At 40.2% G+C, this 26,650-nt stretch overlaps 1 protein-coding gene across 2 annotated transcripts in view; it reads left to right on the top strand.

The window, feature by feature from the left end:
• PINX1 (PIN2 (TERF1) interacting telomerase inhibitor 1) overlaps positions 1 to 26,650 on the top strand; it is a 93,630-nt gene that overhangs the window by 1,271 nt on the left and 65,709 nt on the right. For both annotated transcript variants that reach the window (XM_032389076.1, XM_032389077.1), the window contains exons 2-4: positions 5,037 to 5,146; positions 6,843 to 6,935; positions 8,421 to 8,499. In XM_032389076.1, coding sequence (XP_032244967.1) covers positions 5,037 to 5,146; positions 6,843 to 6,935; positions 8,421 to 8,499 — 282 coding nt within the window. The remainder of the gene's footprint in view (positions 1 to 5,036; positions 5,147 to 6,842; positions 6,936 to 8,420; positions 8,500 to 26,650) is intronic.

Below are 26,650 nucleotides of genomic sequence, written 5' to 3'. Positions count from 1 at the left end.
TGCTTAATTCAGCATGCACATTGGCCCTGGCTCTGCTATTCATTTATGTCTCTTTCCATGATCAATTTCTGCGGGGCTATTAAAAAACTTCTTTTATTATCTTCATTACTAGGTTGGCTTAAAAATCAGTGAGATGGTGAACATGAAAACATTTCAGAGTATGAAATGCCTTTTATACAGGTGTGAAATGCTGTTTGTAGATATCAGTAATTCAAATTGCATGATTTCAGAGAATATTTTCAGTTCTTCTCTCCCTACCCTGACTCCAAATTTTCAAATCTTTGCCATGATAATATTGATACTTTGTGTTGTCTTTTAAAATAACTTGCTAAGTTTATGTCTTCGGCATCCCTTGTGATTAGATATTTAGGACTGGTGTTCTTATTTTTTTAAAGATTTATTTATTGAGAGAGAGAGAGAGAGAGCGCAGGGTTGGGTGGGGTGGTTAGGCAGAGGGAGAGGGAGAGAATCTCAAGCAGACTCCCTGCCGAGTATGGAGCAATATCTCTGGACCCTGAAATCATGACCTGAGCCAAAACCAAGAGTCAGATGCTCAACCGACTGAGCCACCCAAGCACCCCAGGACTGGTGTTCTTATTTTAGAAGGAAGAAAATAGGAGCAAAGAAAAGTCCTAGTCTCATAATTTCAGTGCCTAGCAATTATTTTTTCTGATAGTTTATAAAATTGGGGTAATTCTGTAGGTACAGTTTTGTTTTCTCCCCCACTTAACATTAGTGAACATTTTCAATTCATTAAGCATGCTGTTTCCTCTATTTTCCCTTGCCATATGGACTATATTTTATTTTATTTTTACCATAGGCACTTATCCTATTTTTAAAATCTAGTAGTTTTCCTTTTTGTTTCTCAAAAATATTTTTATTTAGTATTTCTGTGATATCAAGTGTTATTTTCTTGGGACTTCCTTATGCAAGACAAGAAATCTAGCTTACATAAACCTCCCCCTGTGTAAGACAAGAATTTAATTTATTGATCTCACTTCCCAGTCATTACATCATTTGGAGTTTTAGACCCGGATTTTTATCAAGTTATTACTTTTTTTTTTTTTTAAGATTTTATTTATTTGGCGGAGAGAGACACAGCGAGAGAGGGAACACAAGAAGGGGGAGTGGGAGAGGGAGAAGCAGGCTTCGCGCTGAGCAGGGAACCCGATGCAGGGCTCGATCCCAGGACCCTGGGATCATGACCTGAGCCGAAGGCAGACACTCAACCCCTGAGCCACCCAGGCGCCCCTCAAGTTATTACTTTTTTCATAGATTTCTTTCCTTTTTGAGATCAATTTTTGATACTTCAATCATCATATGTGTAGTCAAATCACACTATAGTTAATGGATTTTAATGCTCATTGCATTAAGATTTTATACTGCAGTTTCTTTAATTTTGAATATGTCTTGAATTTTTAAAAGGAATACATGGAATATCTCAAAGTGTCCTTTGAAAAAGAAAAAAAAGACAAAACTTCTGTCCCTGACTCTTGGAACTCAACACACCTTTCAGAGTAAGCTGAATCCTGGCGTAAGCCAGGTGGTATTAGGCATGGAGTGATTGAAAAGTGAAGTCTCTTAAAGCTGTTATATGGAGGGTTGTTTATTGGGGTTATCCCGAAAGTGTCCTGATGGAATCAACTACAGTTAGATCTTCAAATAGGAGTCCCTGCTAGAGGGACTAAGCAGTGATTCTGCAGATTCAGGGTGCTCTACTCTCACACTGCTGTTCCACATAGTGTCAGGCATCCCCAAGACCATCCCAGATTCAGTGATTTGCTTGGATTCAGGACATAGGACTCAGCAGAAAGTAGTACTCATGGCTAAGATTTATTACAGCTAAAAAATCAGCAAATGGAAAAGATACATGGAGCTAAGTCCAAGGGAAACCAGACACAAGCTTCCAGAGTCCTCCCTCAGTGGAGTCACACAGGACACGCTTAATTACCCCAGTATGAGTTGTGACAACGCTTGTGAAGTGTTGCAAACCAGGGAAGTTTGTTAGGAACTGGTGTCATGTTTACTGGGGGCTGGTCATGTAGGCAGGCTCTGCTTGGCATGTACCAAAATTCCAGACTCCCAGAAGGAAAGCCAGGTATTCAGTATAAACCATACTGTTTGTATAAACAGGCATGATGAGCCCTTCATGAATTCTGAGAATGCTGGGAACCGTCCTGAAACCCAAGTTCCCAGCCAAGGTGCCAACCTTGTAAGCAAGCCTTTTGAAGGATAGCAGTGAGGACTACTATGTTCTGTTCTGCACATAGGGTTAGCAAAGCTGACGTCTAAGCACAGAGTAACTGCGGAATAAGAATATCAAAGCACTTGAACATAGTAATAAAAAATAATAATAAATTAAAAAAAAAAATAACAAAGCACATGTAAATGTTGATCCAGTATGAGCAGACTGGTGACAGTCTTTTCCTTCCCCGATTTCCCAAACCTGGAAACTTCTCTAGCACTAGAGCCCGAGAGTGTTTCAAGGAAGTAGGGTTCTGAGCAAATAAATTTGGGAAACATGGCATGCCTGCTTTGCCCTAGAGGATCTACACATCTGCGTATTAACCATTCTGGGAAAGTCTCTAATATGGAACACTATTGAATTTTGTTTCACCCATTATTGCCCTTTTTTATTTTAATGGGAAGCGCCCCCTCCGCCCCCCCCCCCCCATTTAATGTCCTCTTTGGGAAACCCTGTCCTACCCCATTGGTTGAGGATACCTGACATTTCTGCAGGGAAGAGGAACTGACCTTTGGGATGTTTGGTATAAGCACTCTAGTCTGCTGTATAAACATATGTAACATAAACTGTTGGAGTTCTTATTGCAAAGGGTGGCCTCATTTATTCTGAAAAATGTCCCCTTTGTGTAAGCCCCATTCAGAACACCCTGGCAAGCACTACTGAGTAGAGACATGAATTCTGACACACACCAGTAAGCAGCTTCACAGAGAGAACACTGGTTAACGAGGCTCATATCTGGCATGTTGTTCATTAGCAGAGGCAACATTATGCTGTATATTTGCTAAGATAGGTAAAGTAGTAACTTAGTCATGGTTAGCATTTTTAGGTTACCCTTCTCCTGTAAAACTATAGATTTGTTTTGCTTCATAAGTAGCCTTTTTCTACATGCTTGTAAAAGGTTCACTTATTTTTGCTAGGATGTGTATAGTTTGGGTCTCTATTGATTTTACATGTAATACAGTGAGCCCTCTGACTGGAAGTTGTGTTACTTTTAAATTATTTTGTGAAGATGATCCAGCTGTGACATCTGTTACCCTATTGATCACCAGGGTTGATTGGGCTGATCCGGCTGGCTAGATCGGTGTCCCCTTCCTCACTGCTCCATGTGTGTCCCTCCCTAAGCCGTGTGCTAGGTCGAAGCTGTATGCTAGGTGGAAGAGGACGACCTTCCCCAATAGAGGAGGGATAAAGAGGGCCTTTCTTTGGTCAAGGGTATAAGAGTAGCTGTGCTCCCCTGCTAGAACCTCCAAACAAGCTCTCAAGGTCCATTTGTAGGAGGATGTGGGGTAGTCAAGCTTTTAAGACTCCAGACACATCTAAATGGGGTTGCTGCACATGGCTGTCTGCCTTTCTTAAAGAAAGAAGGGAGAGAGGGAGGTAGGAAAAGAGGGAGGGAGAGAGGGAGGGAAGGAGGGAGGAAGGAAGGAAGGGAGAAAGAATGGACAGACTAAGTTACCAGGCTGTTGTTGATAGTGACATACTGTGCTTTGGTTGCTGCAGTAGGTGAGTAATAATGACACTTGACCTGCAAATTCCACAATTTACTTTGGGGCTTCATGTTCTTGTGCTGTGAACTTTTGAGGTTCTGTATCTGTGCAGTAATTTTCCTTAAAACTACAGCGATAGGGGCACCTGGCGGCTCAGTCGGTTAAGCATCTGCCTTTGGCTCAGGTCATGATCCTGGAGTGCCTCTCTCTCTCATGCTCTCTCTCGATAAATAAAATCTTAAAAAAAAAACCTACAGTGACAAATTTGAGTTCCTAATGGTCAGTTATTGATATGCATTTAAAAAATACTTAAGAGATTCAAAGCAGTTCCCTTAAATATGTTCCTTCCTATCTTCCTTTCCTCTTGTCTCCTTTTTTGCTTTCTCCTCTCCATTTCACTCATACACCCATACACATAGCGCCTGCTATGAGTACAGTGTTTTCTACTTCTTGCAATGAAACATAAAAAAGAATAACACACAAATATGAGCCATAAGTTGATGATGGTCTAATAGAAAACATCAGAGATGGATATAAATAGCCACAATACAGAAGAATGTTGAGTTAAATGCCAGAAAAAAAGCAGATAATTTATACTGGAAGTTCAGAAAAGGGATCATGTGGCTTTAGGGCATTTTAATGACAAGGGATGGTATCATGAATATCTATAGATGATGTGTGTGGAGGGTACAGTTGACTGTCCCCAAGATCATAATGACTGGATTAAGAATATAAGCTTTGACGTCACCTGAACCTTGCTTTGTATGGAGGCTCTGATTTTTGCTTGGGGGCATTAGGCACATTTCTTTGTCTAAGCCTCAGATTTCCTCATCTGAAAAATGGAGATCAAAATATCCATCCTCATTGGGTCCCTGTGCAAACTGAATACAGTGCACGGATAGCATTTGGTACGTGCTGTCTGGCAAAGAAAGCTGCAGTGGTTGCTGCTCGTGGTGGTGGTGACACCCATGTTGACAGGTGCTTTCAGATGCTGCCTTTCGCTGAGTGCTGAAGGCCAGCTGATGGCTTATCATGTATTTCTGTTTGTCACATATGGAGGGAACATTGTTATTCTAAGGCCAATTTGTATATTGAGAATATACAGTTATTGGGAAAACCAGGGTAAGTGATCCAATCTGATGATATTCCGTTGAATGCTGAATCCAATATCTGTAGCTAATAAAACGTATTGTTTGTCACATTTTTTGCAAGTATATGTGTATGTAGTAGGTTTTGTGTGTATTTGTGTTGTATTTTCCAGGTTTGAAAGATAAATTGCTGATGAAATACTTTGTCACTTCTAGGGCGGCGGAAGCAGAAGTGGGCTGTGGATCCAAGAAACACTGCGTGGAGCAATGACGATTCCAAATTTGGCCAGAGGATGCTAGAGAAGATGGGGTGGTCTAAAGGAAAGGTACGTTGGAGAAGAGCAAAAGAAATTGGAGCCATGCAAAAAGGCAAATCAGGAGGATGCATCTTTCTTCGGAGACTGGGAGAAATTTATGTTTTAGATCAATAAGTGATTCTGGAGAAATAACTAAATTGTAATGATAAAGTTAGAATTGAACATAGATGTCAATTCTCTTTATAATTTAAACTGCTGTGATTGGCGTCTTTCATAAATTGTACCTTTTAATTAGCTGCACTTAGAATCATACTTAACCATCATTGTTTTATATTGTTAAGAGTAATATTTTGTTGCCCTTTATAGCTTAGAATACACATTTTTTCATTTTCCTCACACTCCATTTATTCCCAACTGAAATAGAATTTCTACTGATACCTTTGTATTTAAATGGTTCTTGTGAGGGTCTTTAATGACCTTGTTGACAAATCCAGTGGATCCTTTTTTGTTCTCACGTTACTCAGTCCCTTAGCAGCATTGGACATAATTGACTATTCTTGAAGTACTTCTGTCTCGGCTTCTACAATACTGCCCTCCTCTCTGTTTTTTCCTTCTCCCTCACTGGCCACTCCTAAATGTGTTGCTGGCTCTTCCTCCTCCAGGCTTTTGTGCTTTGGAGCTCCTCAGGGTTCAGCCCCAGGCTTTTTCTGTACTCTGCTCAGGTGAGCTCTTTCATTCTAGACCATGCTTGGAATTGTCTGAATTCTGAGGACTTTTCTACATCTGGTCCAGAAATGTCCTCTGAGCTCCACAGTTGTAAATTCACCAGACTGCTTGGCATTTCTACTTGAGTAAGCATCTCAGGTTTATCATTTTTGTTATAAAACTCTTGATCCACCCACCACCCTCCCCCACCCCCGCCAGTCTTTTCCTTCTCAAGTCTTCCCTGTTTTTGCAAATGGGCCTGCCTGGTTCCTGTACGTCTCTCACTTCTTGCCTCCCCAGTCATTACTCCTCTCCCCGCAGGGCCCCATCCTGGGCCACACACCATCCTCATCTCTTGCCCTGATCACTGCTGCAGCCTCACAGCTGCTTCCCTCCCTCCTCTTCTACCGCTGGGCCGTTTGCCAAACAACAGCCACAGTACCTTTTTAAAGTACAGAAATTAGATTGTGGCATTCCCTTGCATAGAAGTTCAGTGGTTTCCCATTGTTTTAAAAAATTAAATCCAAATTCCTACCATAATTTCCAAGGTCCTGTGAGGTCTGTCTCTTTTATATCATCTTATTTTCTCTTAGCGACCCTGGTTACCTTTAGTTTCTTCAGTCCCAACTTCTCTGGGACACCTTACACATGAGTGTTAATTGATGAAGGGGACTTGGTCTCCTCTCCCCACTTTCTCAGTGTTGTTTTATAAAATTATTTAATGGAGAGAGCCATAGAGTTGTAATATCTCTAATGGGCTTCCATTAGTTTGGTGGTAGTGCTCTGATTTTGAGCATCACAGAAAGGCCTGTTCTCGGTAGTGTTTACATGGGCCATGAAGTGAGTGTCAGATTGAAGAAGTAGCATTCATTGTTATGAGTGTATTGGTATTACAGACATACTTCATAAGAATCCATTAGACTGTGTCCTCTTTGAGGGTAAGGATAGTGCCTCACTCCTGGATATTTAATAATTAATCGAATGGTTGATAAAGGAGGAAAGATGCGATCTGTCTTGATACTTGATAAAAATGCTAACTCTCTTTTGTTGATCTCCACAGGGTTTAGGGGCTCAGGAGCAAGGAGCCACAGATCATATTAAAGTTCAAGTTAAAAATAACCACCTGGGACTTGGAGCTACGATCAATAATGAAGTGAGCAACAGTGTGTCTATTGGGGGTTTTCTTTGCACAATTTGCTTTTTTATAAATATAAACACTTTAATCCAATCAAATTGATCAGTTTTCAACTATTCAAGTGTGTATCCTCCATGGTGTGGTTAACTAAAGAGCCCATAACTAAGTGGGCTCTTCATCACATCACATGCCTTCACCTTGCCTTGTTGTCCTTATGGGATTCTTTACTTGCTTGTGTCTAAGAGATCCAAATTTGTTTTATTGCTAAACTTTGAAAAAAATATTCTTTTTATGGAATATTTATAATTTTGTACTCATTTCAGTACAGAAAGGCATTTTCATCTTTACCTGTGTTCTGATATTTGCTTATGTTATTAAAAGTTGGTGGTATTTAGTTTCAGAAAGAACCTAAGTTTTTTCTGCAAGAAAGTGGTGACCTTTATCTGTCCAGTTATCTGTTTCTGACTGTTGGTATTCAGTGGTTGAATTTATTCACATTTCCCCTTACATACTGATGCTTTCAGAGATAGATGTATGGATACACTTAATTTTTTAGGAGAAGCTTTGCCCAGTAAACCTATTTAATATGCCTTAACCTTCAGCATTCTTAAAAAGTGTGTATGAGGCAAATTCCTACATTGATACCTTGCTTCCCATTGGTTCAGATTGTTTTGGAGATACCCATTCTCTTTTAAAGTCTGATTGTTTTTGTTATAATGAATGTATTAGCACCACCTTACGAGGGTGCTCACTGATCCAGGGAACTTGGAAGTCTTTCCTGCTCCCTTCCTCAGTGTTGTTTTATAAAATTGGGGTTGAGCGAGCAAATAGAATTGGGCAAAATATTTTCAGTGCAGAGGAGCAAAGAAGAGAGCCCTGAAGTCTGTCACTACTTTTTTCCCTTTGACCTACATAATATTCCCATAGTGGGAGAAAAATAATAATTTTATTTTCTTTATTTTAATATTTAGCACAGAGGTTGCCTGTTGATAATTTGATTATAAGTGGACTGTTGATAAGTTATCCACATTTGAAATCAGGACTTAATCTTCCAAGAAGTCCATTTTTAAAAATTTTTTTAAATTTTGAATTTTTTTAAAAGATTTATTTATTTATGAGAAAGAGAGTGTGTGTGTGCACGGCAGGGCGGGTGGGTGCAGAGGGAGAGAGAGAGTCTCAAGCAGACTCCCCGCTGTGTGTGGAGCCCTTCACGGGGCTCAGTCTCACAACGCTGAGATCATGACCCAAGCCGAAATCAAGAGTTGGATGCTTAACCAGCTGAGCCACCCAAGCACCCCAAAGCCTATTTTTCATATTAATATAGATAAATTACATTTCAAATTTATATTATTTCTTCATTCAAATTTGTAACATAATATTTTGATGAAACATTTAAAATTTCACATTAACAACCAGATTTCCTTAATTCTAAAATATATCTTACTTCAACCAGTGTATGTAAACAACAGGCTTGCCTTTAATTGCTTTTTTGGGTGTTTTCAGGATAACTGGATTGCTCATCAGGATGATTTTAACCAGCTTCTGGCTGAGCTGAACACTTGCCATGGGCAGGAAACAACAGGTAGGAAAAACCTTTGCTTTGTTATTCATTCGATTTATAGAAGACATAATGTCTTAATTTAAAACATTTTTATTAACTCTTTTTACTGTAAGCATAATATATCTGAAAGTTAATTGATTGAAGCTCTTATAAATAGTACTTTCTGTATACATTTTAATGGTGCTCTCACCATTAAAAGCAAACACTTTTTTCCCAGTGTTTGAGAATGGCAAGATAAATCCGTTCAGTTTACAACCTCAAATAGTAAAGTGATCTTTCCAGGGATCTTGAGTGTGACTAAAAACTTGTTTTTAAAATATGAAACAAGAAAAAAAAATACAAAGCAAGAAATACCGAGTGGGGCCACAAACCAGCAGCCAGCAAAGGCTTAATAGAAAAGCCTTTTTGGTACTGATTCTGCCTAGTGAAATTTATTGTGTTTTGAATATATGTCAGAAATTCAAAATGCTCAGGTATATAGTAAAATTTGTTACAAGGGCTCAGTACTAGAAATTGTATATCTAAGGCCTGGGAACTGGAAATGAAACAATTGAATATTGGGCATTCCATATTAAATTAACAGGTAATACTGCTGAGGGGAAGGGCATGGATGGTGTAGGCCTCAAACTTTCGGGTCTTTGGTCTAATTTTAGAGGTTAAGGGACGTTTTTGTTACATGGCTCTTTGGAAGGCAAGGACATAACTTCAGTTAATTGTGCTGGATATTCATTGATGAAATCTAGACTGTTAGCTCTTCTGCAAACAGATATTTAAAGAATAGTGGTAAAATATATATATAACATAAAGTTAACCGTCTTAACTATTTTTAAGTGTACATAACAGTGACATTAAGTACATTCACACTGTTGTGCAGCCACCAACACCATCCATCCATAAAACCTTTCATCTTGTAAAACTGAAACTCTTTCCCCATTAAATACTAACTCCCTATTCTTTCAAGCCTTGGCAGCCATTCTACTTTCGGTCTCTGAATTTGACTACTCTTGATACCTCATATAAGTGGAATCATACAGTATCTGTCCTTTTATGTCTGGATTATTTTACTTAATGTTGTCAAGGTTCATCCTTGTTGTACCATTTCCTTCCTTTTAAGGCTCAGTAGTATTTCATTGTATGTATAGACCACACTTTGTTTCTCATTCATCCTTCAGTGGACACTTGGGTTGTACTCCTTGGCTATTGTGAATAATGCTGCTGTGGACATGAATGTATAAATGTCTCTTCAAGTCCCTGCTTTCAGTTCTTTGGGGTATATATCTAGAAGTGGGATTGCTGAATCTCATGGTAATGAGATTCTATTTTTAAGTTTTTGAGGAACTGCCATAGTATTTTCTATAATGGCTACACCATTTTACATTCACACCAATGGTACACAAGGCTTCCAGTTTCTCCATATTCTTGCCAACACTTGTTATTTTCTGGGTTTTTGATTTTATGTGGTTTGCTTTTGTTTTGTTTTGTTTTGTTTTGTTTTTGATAGCAGACATCCTGATGGGTGTGAGGCGATATCTCATTATGGTTTTGATTTGCATTTCCCTAGTGACTAGTTACGTTCAACATCTTTTCATATACTTGCTGGCTATTTCTGTCTTTGGAAAATTGTCTTCAATTCCTTTGCCCCTTTGAGAATTGGGTTTTTTTGTTGTTGAGTTGTATTCTGCAAACATTTTTATAAGGAATTTCTTTCTGTTCCCCGTGCACAATATTTGACTTGTAGTAAACTGTCAAAAGATGTTTGTTAAATTGAAGGAGGAAGAACTTTGTGGAATGAAATTAAAAAGTAGCCAAGTTCAGCAAACATTTGTTGAGCTGTGTGCTGGATCCCGAGTTAGACGTGAGGATATGTAGCTATATGGGACAATCCCTGCTTAGGAAGTAGCTAGCAGGATATGCTGGTAATTGGTAAAATTATAGTGTGAATCCAACTCTGGGAAGATTTATTGCAGTGCTGCGTATGGGACTGAGCCCAAAAGCATGAAGAGAAAGGTGCTGTGTTTGTATTTTCCCTAATTCCTTCTTGTTGGAATCTATAACTTGGACAGTTTTCCTTATCCGTGGGATAACTATTAGAACTATCCTAACAGTTCTATATAAAAAGATATATCGTCCTTAATATAAAAGATGCTAATTTGTTAGCCAAAGAAAAACGTAAGGAAAATGTTTTGTGAAAACACTACCTGGACTGATGTTAGGAAATGCAGGATATATGCAGTAGTAAAACTCAAGGACCTTAGCCCTTACTAATTATAAAAAGAAACATCTTTATATTCAGATTTCAGTTAAACTCAATAGAAACACAGATATGAATGTAAACGTGATCGTATAAGACTTGTAGGTTTTGACTGAAGAGTAATGGAGTGTCATGGCTTAGAGATGAACACCAGAGCCAGATTGCCTGGATTTGAATCCTGATTCTGATATCTCTACTTGTGTGACCTTGAGTAAATTACTGAACATCTCTGTCCCTTCCTTCTTGGTGAAAGGGAGATAATAGTACCATCCTCAGAAGGTGATTGTAAAAATTAAATATATTGCTATAACTAAAGTACTTTGAACACTGCCTAACCTATGGTAAGTACTTAATAAGTATTAGCTGCTATAATCTTTATTATTATTGTTATTTGTAGAGATAGAACTCCAAAGTAGAATATTTCCTCTGAATATTTTTAGTAATTAGGATATAGTGCCATCAAGAAAGAGTGATACTTGTAGGTGGATGGATTTGGGCTTGATACTTAGGCTAGTCCTAGTTGTCATTAATGAAATCAAAGGCAATAATATACTTTCTCCCCAGATTAAAAAAATAGAATGCTCTTAAGATAATGAACATTATAAATAGCTGTACTTGTTGGCAGCAAGATATAAATAAAATTTGAGATCTTTATACGACTGATGGATGATCTCCAGTTATAGGGTAAAAAAAAAAAAGGAAGTTGAAAAACCGCATGTACGGCATGCATTTGTAGAAAAATATAGAGAGGAAATGCATGTGTGTGTGGTTGGGTATACATCAGTGGTTTTCAACTGGGGGTGATTTTGGCAATGTCTGGAGACATTTTTGGTTGTCACAACTGGGGATGGGGGTGCTTTTGGCATCTAGTAGATAGAGGCCAGTGAAGCTGTTTAATATCCTAAGGTGCACAGGGATGGCCCCCAATGACACGGAATTATCTGGCACCAAATATCAGTGGTGCTGAAGTTGATATACACAGGGTAGCTCCAAAATATCTATTCTGTGTATATTTTATATACATAAAATATACATATACATATATATACCTAAAATATCTGCAGAAAAATGCCCAAGAAACTGGTAAGAGTAGTTGCATCTAGGGAGGGAGCTGAGTGACAGAGGAAGAGGGTTTTTTATGTTGTTGTTTTTTTTTAAGATTTTTTTTTTTAATTTATTTGACAGAGACACAGCAAGAGAGGGAACACAAGCAGGGGGAGGGGCAGAGGGAGAAGCAGGCTTCCCGCAGAGCAGGGAGCCCGATGCAGGGCTCCATTCCAGGACCCTGGGATCATGACCTGAGCAGAAGGCAGATGCTTAACGACTGAGCCACCCAGACGCCTCGGGGAAGAGGGTTTTTACTGTAGTTCTTTTGTACTTTCATGACTGTACCACGTGTGTTATGTCCTACTCAAAAAATTGTTTTAAAACTAATTCTTGAGCCCATTTACCTCCACTTCCTGAAGCTTCTGCTCTCCTTTGCCACAAAACTCTAATTTTCTGTACAAATTGATTTCAGTTCTCCTATCCTCTCTTTTTAAAAACTTGTAACATGCCTTGAGCGAGTCTCAGATAGTCTGCTTAGTTGTTCTACCTCTCTTTTGCCTCTTCTAGAGTTGATGCTCAGCAGGGGTTGGGGGAGGGGGAGCCCCAAACATCAGACTCACTTCTCTGGATTTCCTTATCCCTAAGTGGGACTGTAATTCTCTGCTTTGCTCCACTGTAATGTCTTTGAGCCATCCCCCCTGTCCCCCCCCAATATTTTGTTATAGTTTTCTTGACAAGAGAGATTATTGAAATGAGCCAGTTCACCATTACTAGAAGCAGCACTCTGCCTAGAATTTTTTTTTTAAATAAACTTCATTGAGGTATAGTTTATATATAATACAATATACCCATTTTTGAGGGTACAGTTCCATGAGTTTTGACCAATGTATATACCTGTAATCATAAGAACCTTGATAAAGAAATTTTCATCATTACAAAGAATTATCTTGGGTCACTTCCCAGTCGGTCCTCTGCTCCTCCCCACGTCCCACCCTCCCACTTCATTCTCTGGCCCCAGACAACCACTGATCTCTCCATATAGATTAGGTATTTTCTTTTCTGCCTGGCTTATTTTTCTCAGCACGATTCTGAGATTTATCCATGTGGCATTTATCAGTAGTTCATTTCATTTCTGGATAGTGTGCCGTTGTATGAGTATGCCATAATTTGTTTATGCATTCACCTGGTGATGGACATTTGGGTTGTTTCTGGTTTTTGCCTACTGTACCCAAGGCTGCTGTGAACATTTGTGTATACATCTTTGTGTGGACATACGTTTTCATTTCAGTAAGACCCTTGCGCACGCGGGGACTTCCCCTCCTTATGCCATGTCCAAAAATTGCCTCTTGACAGAAAGCCGGGGCAGCCCTAGAGCTCACATCCTTTGTTGCCCATCTGTCAAGGATGACAGTCCTGTGCTGCCTGTTGTCCAGTGTGTGATGAGTAGTTTCATATCTTTTGTTTTCCCATTGTTTACAGTAGAGGGGCATGATCCATAGCACTTATCCTTTTGTGGGCAAAAGACAGGGAATCTTCCTCCTGTCTCTTCTAAACCCACTTCAGTCAGACTTTGCCTTACTGCTCCACAGAAACTGCCCTTGCCAAAGTCACCAGTGACTTCCACGTTACTAAGTCCATTGGGCATTTTTTAATCCTCGTCTTACTTCGCCTGTGGCACAGATGTTCACCCCTCCTTGAATCACTTGTTTCCTGTGGCTTCCCAGACCGCATCATCTCCTGCTTTTCTTCCCCCTTCACTGCCACTCCTCCTTAATCTCTGTTGCGATTCTCTTTTCCCAGCCTTATCATGTCTGGGGCCCTGCAGTTCAGTCCTGGACCTCTCTCATCTTTTAGTGACACCAATTATTTATTAAATCATGGCTGGATATAACAAACCATGGCTGAGATGTTTGGTCACAATTGCCAGATTTCTCATGACTGCATTACCATCTCTCCTAAACTCCAGACTTGTATTGAACCCCCAACTCAGTATCTTCATTCGGGGTGTCATCAGCTATCAACTTCTCAAACTTAACATACTCAAACTCCAGTTCTGGCTGCTTCCCCACCCCACAAATGGTTTTATCCACAGTCTTCCCCATTTCAGTTGATGTCAGTTCCCTCCTCCTAATTGTTGAAGCCAAGGACTTGTGTCCACTAGGAAATGTTGGTTCTACCTTCAGAATATATCCAGACCCTTCCTGCTTCATGTCACCTGCGCTGTAGCTAGTATGGTCTGAGCAACTGTTATTTCTTGTCTAGATTATTACAACAGCTTCTAAAGCGGGTTTTCTCAGCCATAGCACTACTGATGTTTTGGGCTAGATAATTCTTTGTTGTGAGGCATGTCCTGTGCATTTTAGGATAATTAGCAGCATTCCTGACCTCTACCTGCTAGATGCCACTAGCAACTTCTTCCCCTTCCACGCCCCCCCCCCCACCTCCTCCCCATTTGTGGCAACCAAAATACCTGTAGACATTGCCGGATGTCCCCTGAGCAAAATGCCCCTGATTGGGAGCTTTTGCCCTCAATTGCTCTTTCTTCATCCAGCCATGACCTTCAGCGTAACAGTCAGAGTGATTCTTTCAAAGTGTAAGTCTGTGCTGCTCATTCTCAGACCACCACTACCACCAGCACCCCCTCGCCCTTGTTGCCTCCTTTTCTTTCTTTTTTTTTTTTTTTAAAGATTTTATTTATTTATTTGACAGAGAGAGAGCGAGAGAGGGAACACAAGCAGGGGGAGTGGGAGAGGGAGAAGCAGGCTTCCCGCGGAGCAGAGAACCCAATGCGGGGCTTGATCTCAGGACCCTGGGATCATGACCTGAGCCGAAGGCAGACGCTTAACGACTGAGCCACCCAGGCGCCCCTGCCTCCTTTTCATTCAGAATAAAAGTCAAAGTCCTTTCAGTGGCCTTGCAGCCTTATATAATATGGACCTTTTTCCCTTTCTGACCTCATCTCTTGCTACTCCCCTTCTTACCCATTCCGTCTTAGCCACTGATCCCTGTTCTGGTTTATGAATACATCAAGCATCCTCCTGCCTTAGGATTTTGCACTAGTTTCTCCGTCTCTAGAACACTCTTCCCCCAGTTAGCATCTATGCATTTTCTCAGCAAGGTCCACACTTCCTGCCAGTTGAAAATTGTATCCTGTTCCTCAGTGCCATTTTCGGAAGTCAATAGGAAATTGGTGTAAGATATAGCAGTATAAGGATATTATTTAGAAATATGAAGGAACTAAAACCCAGAAGAACCAGCTAAGAGTCTGGAGAGAACTGGGGCAAGGACTTGATGTGCGTACTTATGTGTGCATGTGTTTGTTTTAACAGCTTTGTTGAGATATAATTCACATGCCATATAATTTACCCATTTATAATGTACAATTCAATGACTTTTAGTATATTCACAGAATTTTCACCAGAACCAATTTTAAAACACTTCATCACCTCTAAAAGAAACTCTGTACCCAGTGGCAATCGTCCCCCATGAACCCCCCAACCACCCTAGGCAACTGCTGATTTACTTTCTGTCTAAAGATTTGCCTATTCTGGACATCTCATTTAAATGGAATTCCACAACATGTGGTCCTTTGTGACTGATTTCCTTCGCTTAACATAATGTTTTCAAGGTTCATCCTTGTTGTAGCATGTGTCAGAACTTCATTCCTTTTTTAATATTCCGTTGTATGAATATACCATGATTTACCCATTTATTAGCTGGTGGGCATTTGGGTTATTTCCACTTTTTCATCTGTTATAAATAATGCAGCTGTGAACACTGTCAGTGTTGGTGTGGCCTGTGGCCTTTATTTTCACTTCTCTCGGGTATATATGTAGAGTGGAATTGTTGGGTGATGTGATTACTCCATGTTTAACTTTTTACGATTTTTTATTTATTTATTTGAGAGAGAGAGAGAGCGAGCACGAGCTTGGGGAGAGAGAGAATCAGGCTCCCTGCTCAGCAGGGAGCCTGATTGTGGGGCTTGAGCCCAGGACCCTGAAATCATGATCTGAGCCGAAGGCAGGCGCTTAACTGACTGAGCCACCCAGACGCCCCTCCATGTTTACTTTTTGAGTAACTGCCAGACTGCTTTCCAAAGCAGCTACACCCTTTTACATTCCCACCAGCAGTGTATGAGGATTTTAATTTCTCTTCATCTTTGTCAACACTTGTTATTATCTGTCTTTTTGATTATAGCCATGTTAGTGGCTACAAAGTAATATCTATGTGTGCTTTTGATTTGTATTTCCATGTCCACTGAAGATGTTGACTGTTTTGTCATTTGATTATTGGCCATTTGTATGTCTTCTTTGGAGAAATAGCTATTCACATCCTTTGTCCAATGTTCAGTTGGGTTATGTGTCTTTATTGTTGTTTAGTAAAACTTTTTAATATATTCAAGTACCAGTCCCTTATCAGTTATATGATTTGCAAATATTTTCTCCAGTTGTGTGGGTTGTCTTTTCACTTTCTTGATGGTATTGTTTGAAGACTGAGGAAGTGCAAATAGGTAAAAAGACTCATTGCCTTCTCTGAAGAGACTTAAAATCTAGTGCAAAAGAAATGAAACAAATACCAAAATAAGTTGATCCCCCAACTTTTTCAGTTCCCAAATAATTGAGAGAGAGTAGCAAAGGCTTTAGATGGTGAGGGTTTTCTTTGAAAATTTATCCAAATCTCTGTTTCCTAAGATTTTTCTTTCCTATCAGGTATTGCTAAGGTTGCATTATTGATGACTGTGGCCGGTTTCTAGCACCCATAGGCTTGGATACTGAGTGTGCTATTGGGTTTAATAACAAAGTAGACACAGCTGAAGAAAGTCTAGAAAATAGACTAGAAGACAGTTATCCAGAATGCAGCTGTGAAAGAGGAAAAGATGAGAAATAAGAAACAGAAGTTTAGATGAAAGATGAAGTAAGAAGATCTAGTATCCAGTAGAAGCTCAGCAGCACAAAGAAGAGAGAGAATGGGAAAAGGCAGTATTTAAGGGGATAAGGGCTGAAGACTGTCTAGAATTAGTGATAAAACAAATCCACAGGTTCAAAAAACTTAATGAATCCAAGCAGATTACATTTAAAAAAATCTTCACTTGCAAACCTAATAGCAGATGTAACATTGTAACATTGTAGCAGAACATCACAAATACAAACACACAGGCACACACAGGCATGCACACAAAAGAGATGATTGTTAATGCAGCCAGAGAAAATATACTGATTCTCTTCAAAGAAGCAACAGTTATAAATGAAAGCAGAGTTCTTAACAGTGGAAACCAAAAGACATTGGAGTAACACTGAGGGAAATACGACTGGCAACCTAGAATTTTACACTCAGCAAATACATTTTTCAAGAAAGTGGATGGAATAAGTTTTCAGACAAAGCTTTACCACCAGTAGACCTTCCATAAAGGAAATTTTAAAGGATGCACTTGAGTCAGAAGGAAAGAGTACTTACTATCTGCAGTATCACGCAAATGTCCGTCAGTAATAGAATGGGTAAGTAAACTGCTGTGTTTGTAACTGCGAAGGAATGAAGTATAGTTACATGCGAGAGTCCAGAGCAGGGGTTGGCAAACTTTTTCTGTAAAGGGCCAGATAGAAGTATTTTGCAGACCATAGGGTCTCTGTCACAACTACTCAACTTGCCTATTGGAGTGTGAAATTAACAGTATACAATATATAAACAAATGGAGGTGGCTATGTCCCCATGAAATGTTATTTACAAAAATATGTGGCAGGTAGGGTTTGGCCCATGGGCTGTTGTTTGTTCCCTGGTGTAGAAGGATCTCATTAATTTAACGTTGACTGAAAGAAGTGAGACACAAAGTTAATGTCCAGTATGATTCCACTTGTAAAAAGTTCAGATGATAAGCAAAAATCTGATACTGAGGTACCATACTGGGGTGGTCAAATTATTTTAAAACACAAAGAAGTGATTACTGTGAAAGTCACAGTAGTGATTACCTTTGGGGAGAGGAAAAGGGTTGGGATTGCAAAGGGGCCCATGGGGGAACTTCTGGGGTGATATTAGGGTTCTGTTTTTTTTTTTTTCCTAGTTGGCAATTACAGGTTATTTGTGAACATTATGTTTTATGCACTTTCTGTGGCTTTTACTCCCCCCCCCCCCCCAAGTAAATGGTTAAAACCAAAACAAAAAGCAAGAGGAAGGGTGATTATCACAAAAGTCAGGATAATGGTTGCTGTTAGGACAGGGGTTCTCACCTAGGGGCAGTTTTATCCTTCGTGGGACATTTGGCAATGTCTGGAGACATTTTTGGTTGTCACAGCTGGGGAGATGTTACTTCTATCTAGTGGGCAGAGGCCAGAAATGCAGCTAAACATCCTACAGTACACAGCATAGCTGCGCTCCTCCGTCCCCAAACAAGTAATTATTCATCCCAAAATGTCAATAGTTTAGGGGTTGAGAAACCCCGTTCTAGGAGGAAGGGGCACAGGGGTGCTGGATGCTTCTTGAGACAGGCAGTGTTCTGTTTTCTAATCCAGGAAGTGGTGGGGGTGGGGGGGAGAGGTTGCTCTATAACTAACTACAGACTTCAGATACTCCTATATATGATGGTATTTGTCCCAATAAAAGAAATCTAAAAATTAAATGGGTCCCTTTCTGGTAGACTTAATTACAATAATTTATGGCATATTAAACCTGTAGTGAAGGTTAACTGAAGAGTAACCTGAAGCAATTTGGATATCAGGGATCAACTTCTCTCTTAATGAGTATCTGGTGAGGCATAAATGGCTGTCACTTTTCCTATACGGATTCAGTGACACGATTAGGGTGTCAGTCTTGAGCTGGCTTTGCATGACCATAGTCATGGAGGCAGAAGCTTTTGAGTCTGGGGCTCGATTTCTTAGAGGCAGCCACACATTCATTCTTGAAGAGGGAAAATGAGTTGACTTCACACCCTGTTTGGTATCATAACTTTCTCCTTGATGTACTGAATTAGAGAAAACTCTGTAACTTCTTAGGTGATAGGGTTATCAAGAAATTATCAGCTTCAAGATTCCATAAAGAAAGGAGCCATGAGATTCATTTTTGTAGGTACTAAGAAAAGAAAGCAGATTTTTGAGCAATTTGCTTTTGAGATTTGACAGTGATAGCTAGAAAATTACTTTTTCTCTGTGATGGTATCATGTTACTCTTTTCTGAGAAATGCCATCGTAGTTGCGAAAACTCTGCTTTGGGACAGTTTTCCACTTTGTTCCTTGTGCTGATTGCCGAGGCTGAGCAGTCAGTATAGTCGGGCCTTTATGATGTATTTTCCCAGAAGTACAGTCAGTGAAACGTTTAAAGTGCCCCAGGGCACCCTGTATTATTTGTCAGGAAGTTAGTGAGTGTATAACAGCTTCCAAGTGGTAGTCCCTTGTCCTCATGCAGCCCCGTCCACAGGTTCATCGGTGCAGGCTGACTCTTGTGTATATAGGCCAAGTAGAAGACACCTGGAGAGTCACTCACTGTTCTACGGATTAAGTTCCACCTCAAGACCACTAGAGGGTGCTGGTAGCCTTGCAACAGGGACCAAGCAGTTCAGAAGAAACGGGGCATTGCTAGATGCCCCTCCCAGTACTGGAAAGCCTGTAGAATATTCCTTTAAGGGAAGACCTGGCCAAGGAATGAATCCTTTTTTTTTTTTTTTTAATTTTTTAAAAATTTTATTATGTTATGTTAGTCACCATACAATACATCATTGGTTTTTGATGTGGTGATCCACGATCCATTGTTTTCATATAACACCCAGTGCTCCATGCAGTACGTGCCCTCCTTAATACCCATCACCGGGCTAATCCATCCCCCCACCCCCTCCCCTCTAACACCCTGTTTGTTTCTCAGAGTCCATAGTCTCTCATGGTTCATCTCTCCCTCCAATTCCCCTCCCCCGCATTTTTCCCTTCCTTCTCCTAATGTCCTCCATGTTATTCCTTATGTTCCACAAATAAGTGAAACCATATGATAATTGACTTTCTCTGCTTGACTTATTTCACTTAGCATAATCTCCTCCAGTCCCATCCATGTTGATGTAAAAGTTGGGTATTCATCCTTTCTGATGGCTGAGTAATATTCCATTGTATATATGGACCACATCGTCTTTATCCATTCATCTGTTGAAGGGCATCTCGGCTCTTTCCACAGTTTGGCTATTGCAGACATTGCTGCTATGAACATTGGGGGCATATGGCCCTTCTTTTCACTACATCTGTGTCTTTGGGGTAAATACCCAGTAGTGCAATTGCTGGGTCATAGGGTAGCTCTATTTTTAAATTTTTGAGGAACCTCCACACTGTTTTCCAAAGTGGCTGTACCAACTTGCATTCCCACCAACAGTGTAAGAGGGTTCCCCTTTCTCCACAACCTCTCCAACATTTGTTGTTTCTTTCCCTGTCCATTTTTGCCATTCTGACTGGTGTAAGGTGGTATCTCAGTGTGGTTTTGATTTGAATTTCCCTGATGGCTAATGATGATGAACATTTTTTCATGTGTCTGTTCGCCATTTGTATGTCCTCTTCAGAGAAGTGTCTTTTCATATCTTTTGCCCACTTTTTGACTTGATTATTTGTTTTTTGGGTCTTGAGTTTGAGAAGTTCTGTATAGATCTTGGATACCAGCCCTTTATCTGTAGTGTCATTTGCAAATATCTTCTCCCATTCTGTGGGTTGCCTCTTTGTTTTGTTGACTGTTTCCTTTGCTGTGCAGAAGCTTTTTATCTTGATGAAGTCCCAAAAGTTCATTTTTGCTTTTGTTTCACTAGCTTTTGGAGATGTATCTTGAAAGAAGTTGCTGTGGCCGATGTCAAAGAGGTTACTGCCTATGTTATCTTCTAGGATTTTGATGGATTCCTGTCTCACATTGAGGTCTTTCATCCACTTTGAGTTTATCTTTGTGAATGGTGTTAGAGAATGGTCGAGTTTCATTCTTCTGCATGTGGCTGTCCAATTTTCCCAGCACCATTTATTGAAGAGACGGTCTTTTTTCCATTGCATGTTTTTTCCTGCTTTGTCAAAGATTATTTGACCATAGAGTTGAGGGTCCATATCTGGGTTCTCTATTCTGTTCCATTGGTCTATATGTCTGTTTTTGTGCCAGTACCATGCTGTCTTGGTGATCACAGCTTTGTAATATAGCTTGAAATCGGGAAATGTGATGCCCCCAGCTTTGTTTTTCTTTTTCAACATGTCCTTGGCGATTTGGGGTCTTTTCTGATTCCATACAAATTTTAGGATTGTTTGTTCCAGCACTTTGAAAAATGTCATTGGAATTTCGATTGGGATTGCATTGAAGGTATAGATTGCTCTGGGTAGCATAGACAGTTTAACAATGTTTATTCTTCTGATCCACGAGCATGGAATATTTTTCCATCTTTTTGTGTCTTCTTCAATTTCTTTCATGAGTGTTCTGTAGTTCCTAGAGTATAGATCCTTTACCTCTTTGGTTAGGTTTATTCCGAGGTATCTTATGGTTTTTGGTGCTATTGTAAACGGAATCGTTTCTCTAATTTCTCTTTCTACAGTGGCATTGTTAGTGTATAAGAAAGCAACTGATTTCTGTGCATTGATTTTGTATCCTGCCACATTACTGAATTGCTGGATGAGTTCTAGTAATTTGGGAGTGGATTCTTTTGGGTTTTCCACATAGAGTATCATGTCGTCTGTGAAAAGAGAGAGTTTGACTTCTTCTTTGCCAATTTGAATACCTTTTATTTCTTTTTGTTGTCTGATTGCTGTTGCTAGGACTTCTAGTACTGTGTTGAATAATAGTGGCGAGAGTGGGCATCCTTGACGTCTTCCTGATCTTAAGGGAAAGGCTCTCAGCTTTTCCCCATTGAGGATGATATTTGCTGTGGGTTTTTCATAGATGGATTTTATGAACTTGAGGAATGTTCCCTCTATCCCTATACTCTGGAGAGTTTTAATCAGGAAAGGATGTTGTATTTTGTCACATGCTTTTTCTGCATCAATTGAGAGGACCATATGGTTCTTCTCCCTCCTCTTGTTAATGTGTTCTATCACATTGATTGATTTGCGAATGTTGAACCACCCTTGCCTCCCGGGGATAAATCCCACTTGGTCATGGTGGATGATCCTTTTAATGTATTGTTGGATTCTATTAGCTAGTATTTTGTTGAGGATTTTGGAATCCATAGTCATCAGGGATATCGGTCTGAAATTCTCCTTTTTGATGGGGGCTTTGCCTGGTTTGGGGATTAAGGTAATGCTGGCCTCATAGAATGAGTTTGGAAGTTTTCCTTCTGTTTCTATTTTTGAAACAGCTTCAGTAGAATAGGTATTATTTCTTCTTTGAATGTTTGGTAGAATTCCCCCAGGGAATCCATCAGGCCCTGGACTCTTGTTTTTTGGGAGGTTTTTGATCACTGCTTCAATTTCGTTACTGGTTATTGGCCTATTCAGGTTGTCAGTTTCTTCCTGTTTCAGTCTTGGCAGCTTATAGGTTTCCAAGAAGGCCTCCATTTCATCCACATTGCTCAGTTTATTGGCGTATAGTTGTTGATAATAATTTCTAATAATTGTTTCTATTTCCTTGGTGTTAGTCGTGATCTCTCCCCTTTCATTTATAATTTTATTAATTTGGGTCCTTTTCTCTTTTCTTTTGGATAAGTCTGGCCAGTGGTTTTTCGATCTTATTAATTCTTTCAAAGAACCAACTTTTAGTTTCGTTGATCTGATCTACTGTGTTTCTGGTTTCTAATTCATTGATCTCTGCTCTAATTTTAATTATTTGTCTTCTAATGCATGGCTTAGGCATTGTTTGTTGCTTTTTCTCTAGTTCTTTAAGGTGTAGAGTTAGTTGGTGAATTAGGGATTTTTCTGTTTTTTTGAGTGAGGCTTGGATGGCTATGTATTTCCCCCTTAGGACCGCCTTTGCAGTATCCCATAGGTTTTGGACCGATGTGTTTTCGTTCTCATTGATTTCCATGAATTGTTTAAGTTCTTCTTTGATTTCTTGGTTGACCCAAACATTCTTGAGCAGAGTAGTCTTTAGCTTCCAAGTGTTTGAATTTCTGCCAAATTTTTTCTTGTGATTGAGTTCCAGTTTTAGAGCATTGTGGTGAGAATATGCAGGGAATAATCTCAATCTTTTGGTATCGGTTGAGACCTGATTTGTGATCCAGTACATGGTCTATTCTGGAGAAAATTCCATGTGCGCTCGAGAAGAATGAGTATTCTGTTGTTTTAGGGTGGAATGTTCTGTAAATATCTATGAGGTCCATCTGGTCCAATGTATCATTCAAAGCTCTTGTTCCCTTGTTGATTTTCTGCTTAGATGATCTGTCCATTGCTGAGAGTGAGTATTGAGGTCTCCTACAATTAACGTATTGTTATCAATATGACTCTTTATTTTGGTTAACAGTTGGCTTATGTAGATGGCTGCTCCCATGTTGGGGGCATAGATATTTACAATTGTTAGATCTTCTTGTTGGATAGACCCTTTAAGAATGATATAGTGTCTTTCTGTGTCTCTTATTACAGACTTTAGTTTAAAATCTAATTTGTCTGACGTAAGAATTGCTACCCCAGCTTTCTTTTGAGGTCCGCTGGCATGCAAGATGGATTTCCATCCCTTCACTTTCAGTCTGGATGTATCTTTAGGTTCAAGATGAGTCTCTTGTAGACAGCGTATGGATGGGTCCTGTCTTTTTATCCAGTCTGCAACCCCGTGCCATTTTATGGGAACGTTTAGACCATTCACGTTGAGAGTGATTATTGAAAGATATGAATTAATTGTCATCATGTTGCCTGTGAAGACGTTGTTTTTATAGATTGTCCCTGTAAATTTCTGTTGTAGATCACTCTTGGGGTCTTTCTCCTTTTATAGAACCCCCCTTAATATTTCTTGCAGGGCCGGCTTAGTGGTCATATATTCTTTCAGCTTCTGCCGGTCGTGGAAGCTCTGCATCTCTCCATCCATTCTAAATGAAAGCCTTGCCGGATAAAGTATTCTTGGCTGCATGTTCTTCTCATTTAGTACCCTGAATATGTCTTGCCAGGCCTTTCTGGCTTGCCAGGTCTCTGTGGATAGGTCTGACGTTATTCTGATGTTCCTCCCTCTGTATGTAAGGAATCTCTTCCCCTAACTGCCCTTAAGATGGTTTCCTTGGTTCTAAGATTTGCGAGTTCTACTATTACATGCTGGGGTGTTGGCCTGTTTTCCTTGATCTTAGGAGGGGTCCTCTCTGCCTCTAGGACTCGAATGTTTGTTTCATTCCCCAGATTAGGGAAGTTCTCAGCTACGATTTGCTCAAATACACCTTCTAGTCTTCTCTCTCTCTCCACTCCCTCCGGGGTTCCAATTATTCTGACATTGGAACGCTTCATGGTGTCACTTATTTCTCTGATTCTATTTTCATGGATTCTGAGTTGTTTTTCCCTGGCCTCCTCTTTTCCCTTTTTATCTGTTATATTGTCTTCCAGGTCGCTTATTCTCTCTTCTGCCTCAGTTACCCTAGCTGTTAGATTATTTAGATTGGATTGGATCTCATTGATAGCATTTTTAAGTTCTGCCAATTCACCTTTTATTTCTGCCCTTAGAGACTCTATGTTGCCATTAATTGATTTCTCCATTCTAGCCATAGTCTTCACAATTGCTAGCCTGAATTCCATCTCCGACATCTTGGTTATATCTGCATCCATTTGTAAATCGGCAGCATAAGTCATAATCTCTGAGTCTTTTCTATTTTGGGGGCTCCTCCTCCTAGTCATTCTGTTGATGGGTGTTTGAGGGAATGTATAGAGTCCAAATTATTGACCAGAACCCAAGCAAGATGCACCTATCTTCTTGGGACCTTAGGGTTGCTGGCCTCTTGTTTCCCCAGCCTGTCTTCTGCGGGAGGGGCCTGCCGCGCTGTTACTCAGGCAACCCTGTTTGGGCGGAGTTGCCCTGCCCCCCTGTGGCGGGGGATGGGCTCAGCGGGAATCAGTTTTTGGGGCTTTTGTTCTCTGGCGGCTTTCCCTGGCGGCTTTCTGCGTCTCTTCCGCGAGTCAGAGCAGAAGAGACCGTTTCCAACCCTCTGCCTCAGAGCAGAGAGACCACAGTCTGTTCTTCAGTGAGCTCTCCAGGCCACACTGTCTCCGTTTCCTTCCGTGCTGCTATAAACCGCAGCGTCCTGGGTTGTGCACCCCTCTGCAGCGCTCCGAGTCTTGCCTCCAGGTTGGAGCACGTCTCTGCCCTTTGTGCTTCTAAAACCGCCAGCCGCTCCCAGTTCATGCACGTGTGACCCCGCCGCTCCGGGTTTCCATCCTGGGCGCTGCAGTTCGCAGGTGCGACCCGCCGCTCCGGGTTTGCACCCCGGGGGCTGCCCTAAAGTCCTTTCCCCGCCGCTACCCGTCTGCGAGTCTGTGCCCGTCCGTCCGCAGCACGCAGGGCTGTCACTCACTGGCGGTGTAGGATCCCCACGGCCAGGCTCCCTCCCGCTGCCGTTTATCCTCCGATATCTGCCCGCAGAATCAGGGCTCCCCGCTTCCTACCTCAAAACCAATCGCCTGCGATATTCTGTTTGTAGAGATGCAGATCTTCTTACATCTCAGGCTGGTTTCGTGGGTGCTCAGAGTGGTCTGGTAGATATCCAGCTCAATTCTGGGGACCAGTTGAAATAGGGTCCCCTACTCCTCCTCCATCTTTCCACCAAGGAATGAGTCTTGAAGCTGATAATTTCTTGATAATCCTATCACCTAGAAAACTAATAGATTATTTTTCTGCCATGTCATCCTTGGTAAATACAGTATGTCTTCATCCAAGTGAATTTTTGGTCATATTACTTGTATTAAAGCTGAAAAGCAGATGGCACAATAACCTCATAACATAATTTTTCTGCCATAATAATATTTTTAGTTTCTTAATAAGACTGTTTACAAATCCACACAGTACGCCTTTTAACTAAGCAGAGATTCCATACTGTCCTCTTCTTAGAATCTTACAAAGATTCTAGAAATAACCCTTATTTTCTTATGGGATATAAAATTCAGTATATTCTTCAAAATTTCATTTTTAGGAATTATTTTACTGATTAGTTCTCTCTACCAGACTCAACTTCGCTTTTTGGTGGATTGACCTCAGGGTTTTAGGAAATGTTTGTTACTTCCATCAGATATTTTGCCCTTTCTGATTTTAAAGATTTCTGAAAATAAAAACTGGGATGCCTATTAGGAAGGGATCTTCAAGGGTTTTTGTATACATTTTGAAAACCAGTATACTCTGTCTCACATTTTTTAGAGCAACATCTGTAAGATTTTTAACCATAGCTTTGAATAGTTGTGAAGAATGTAATTTCTGGCCTATTGGGAAATATTGGCATTTCAAGATAAAACCCTTACATCAGTCTCAGATGTATCCAGTGGACGATAAATACCAGAGCAATTTGATATCCATTGTTACGTATTTAGAAATACACCAGCAAGTCCTTTAGTAGTCAGAACTGTTATATTTCATAGTTCCCTTTCCTCTGAAATAGTATTTCCGTTGCATATACCACATAGCATTTTATGTTAATATGTCCTTTTTTGCTTAAACTTTTTAGAATTTGTCATCCTATCCTATTTCTCTGCCCCAAAACAAATACATATAAATTTTTGGTTTATTTCTAGTAACCCTGAGGTTTTAGGTGTAAATATTTTTCCTGTGGATTAAGTTATCATTATATCAGTAGATTGCAATTAATAATACTGGGAAACATGTTAAAATTTTGATAATTATTATTACAGTAAAATCTTTCTGGAAGTGCATCTCTGGATGAGACAGATTGGTGTGGGGTGGGGTCTGGTTTTGCTGTTTTGATTAGAGGGCGCTCCCTAGTACTTTGGCTTGTGCCTTATTTATCCCCGGTAAGAGAAGAGTCATGCCTCTCTCGTA

The sequence above is a fragment of the Phoca vitulina genome, unplaced genomic scaffold (assembly GCF_004348235.1).
Source record: "Phoca vitulina isolate PV1807 unplaced genomic scaffold, GSC_HSeal_1.0 scaffold53, whole genome shotgun sequence".
NCBI classification, from domain to species: domain Eukaryota; kingdom Metazoa; phylum Chordata; class Mammalia; order Carnivora; family Phocidae; genus Phoca; species Phoca vitulina.
Note: the sequence above shows the minus strand (reverse complement) of the source record. Positions and strands in the feature narration are given on the sequence as shown.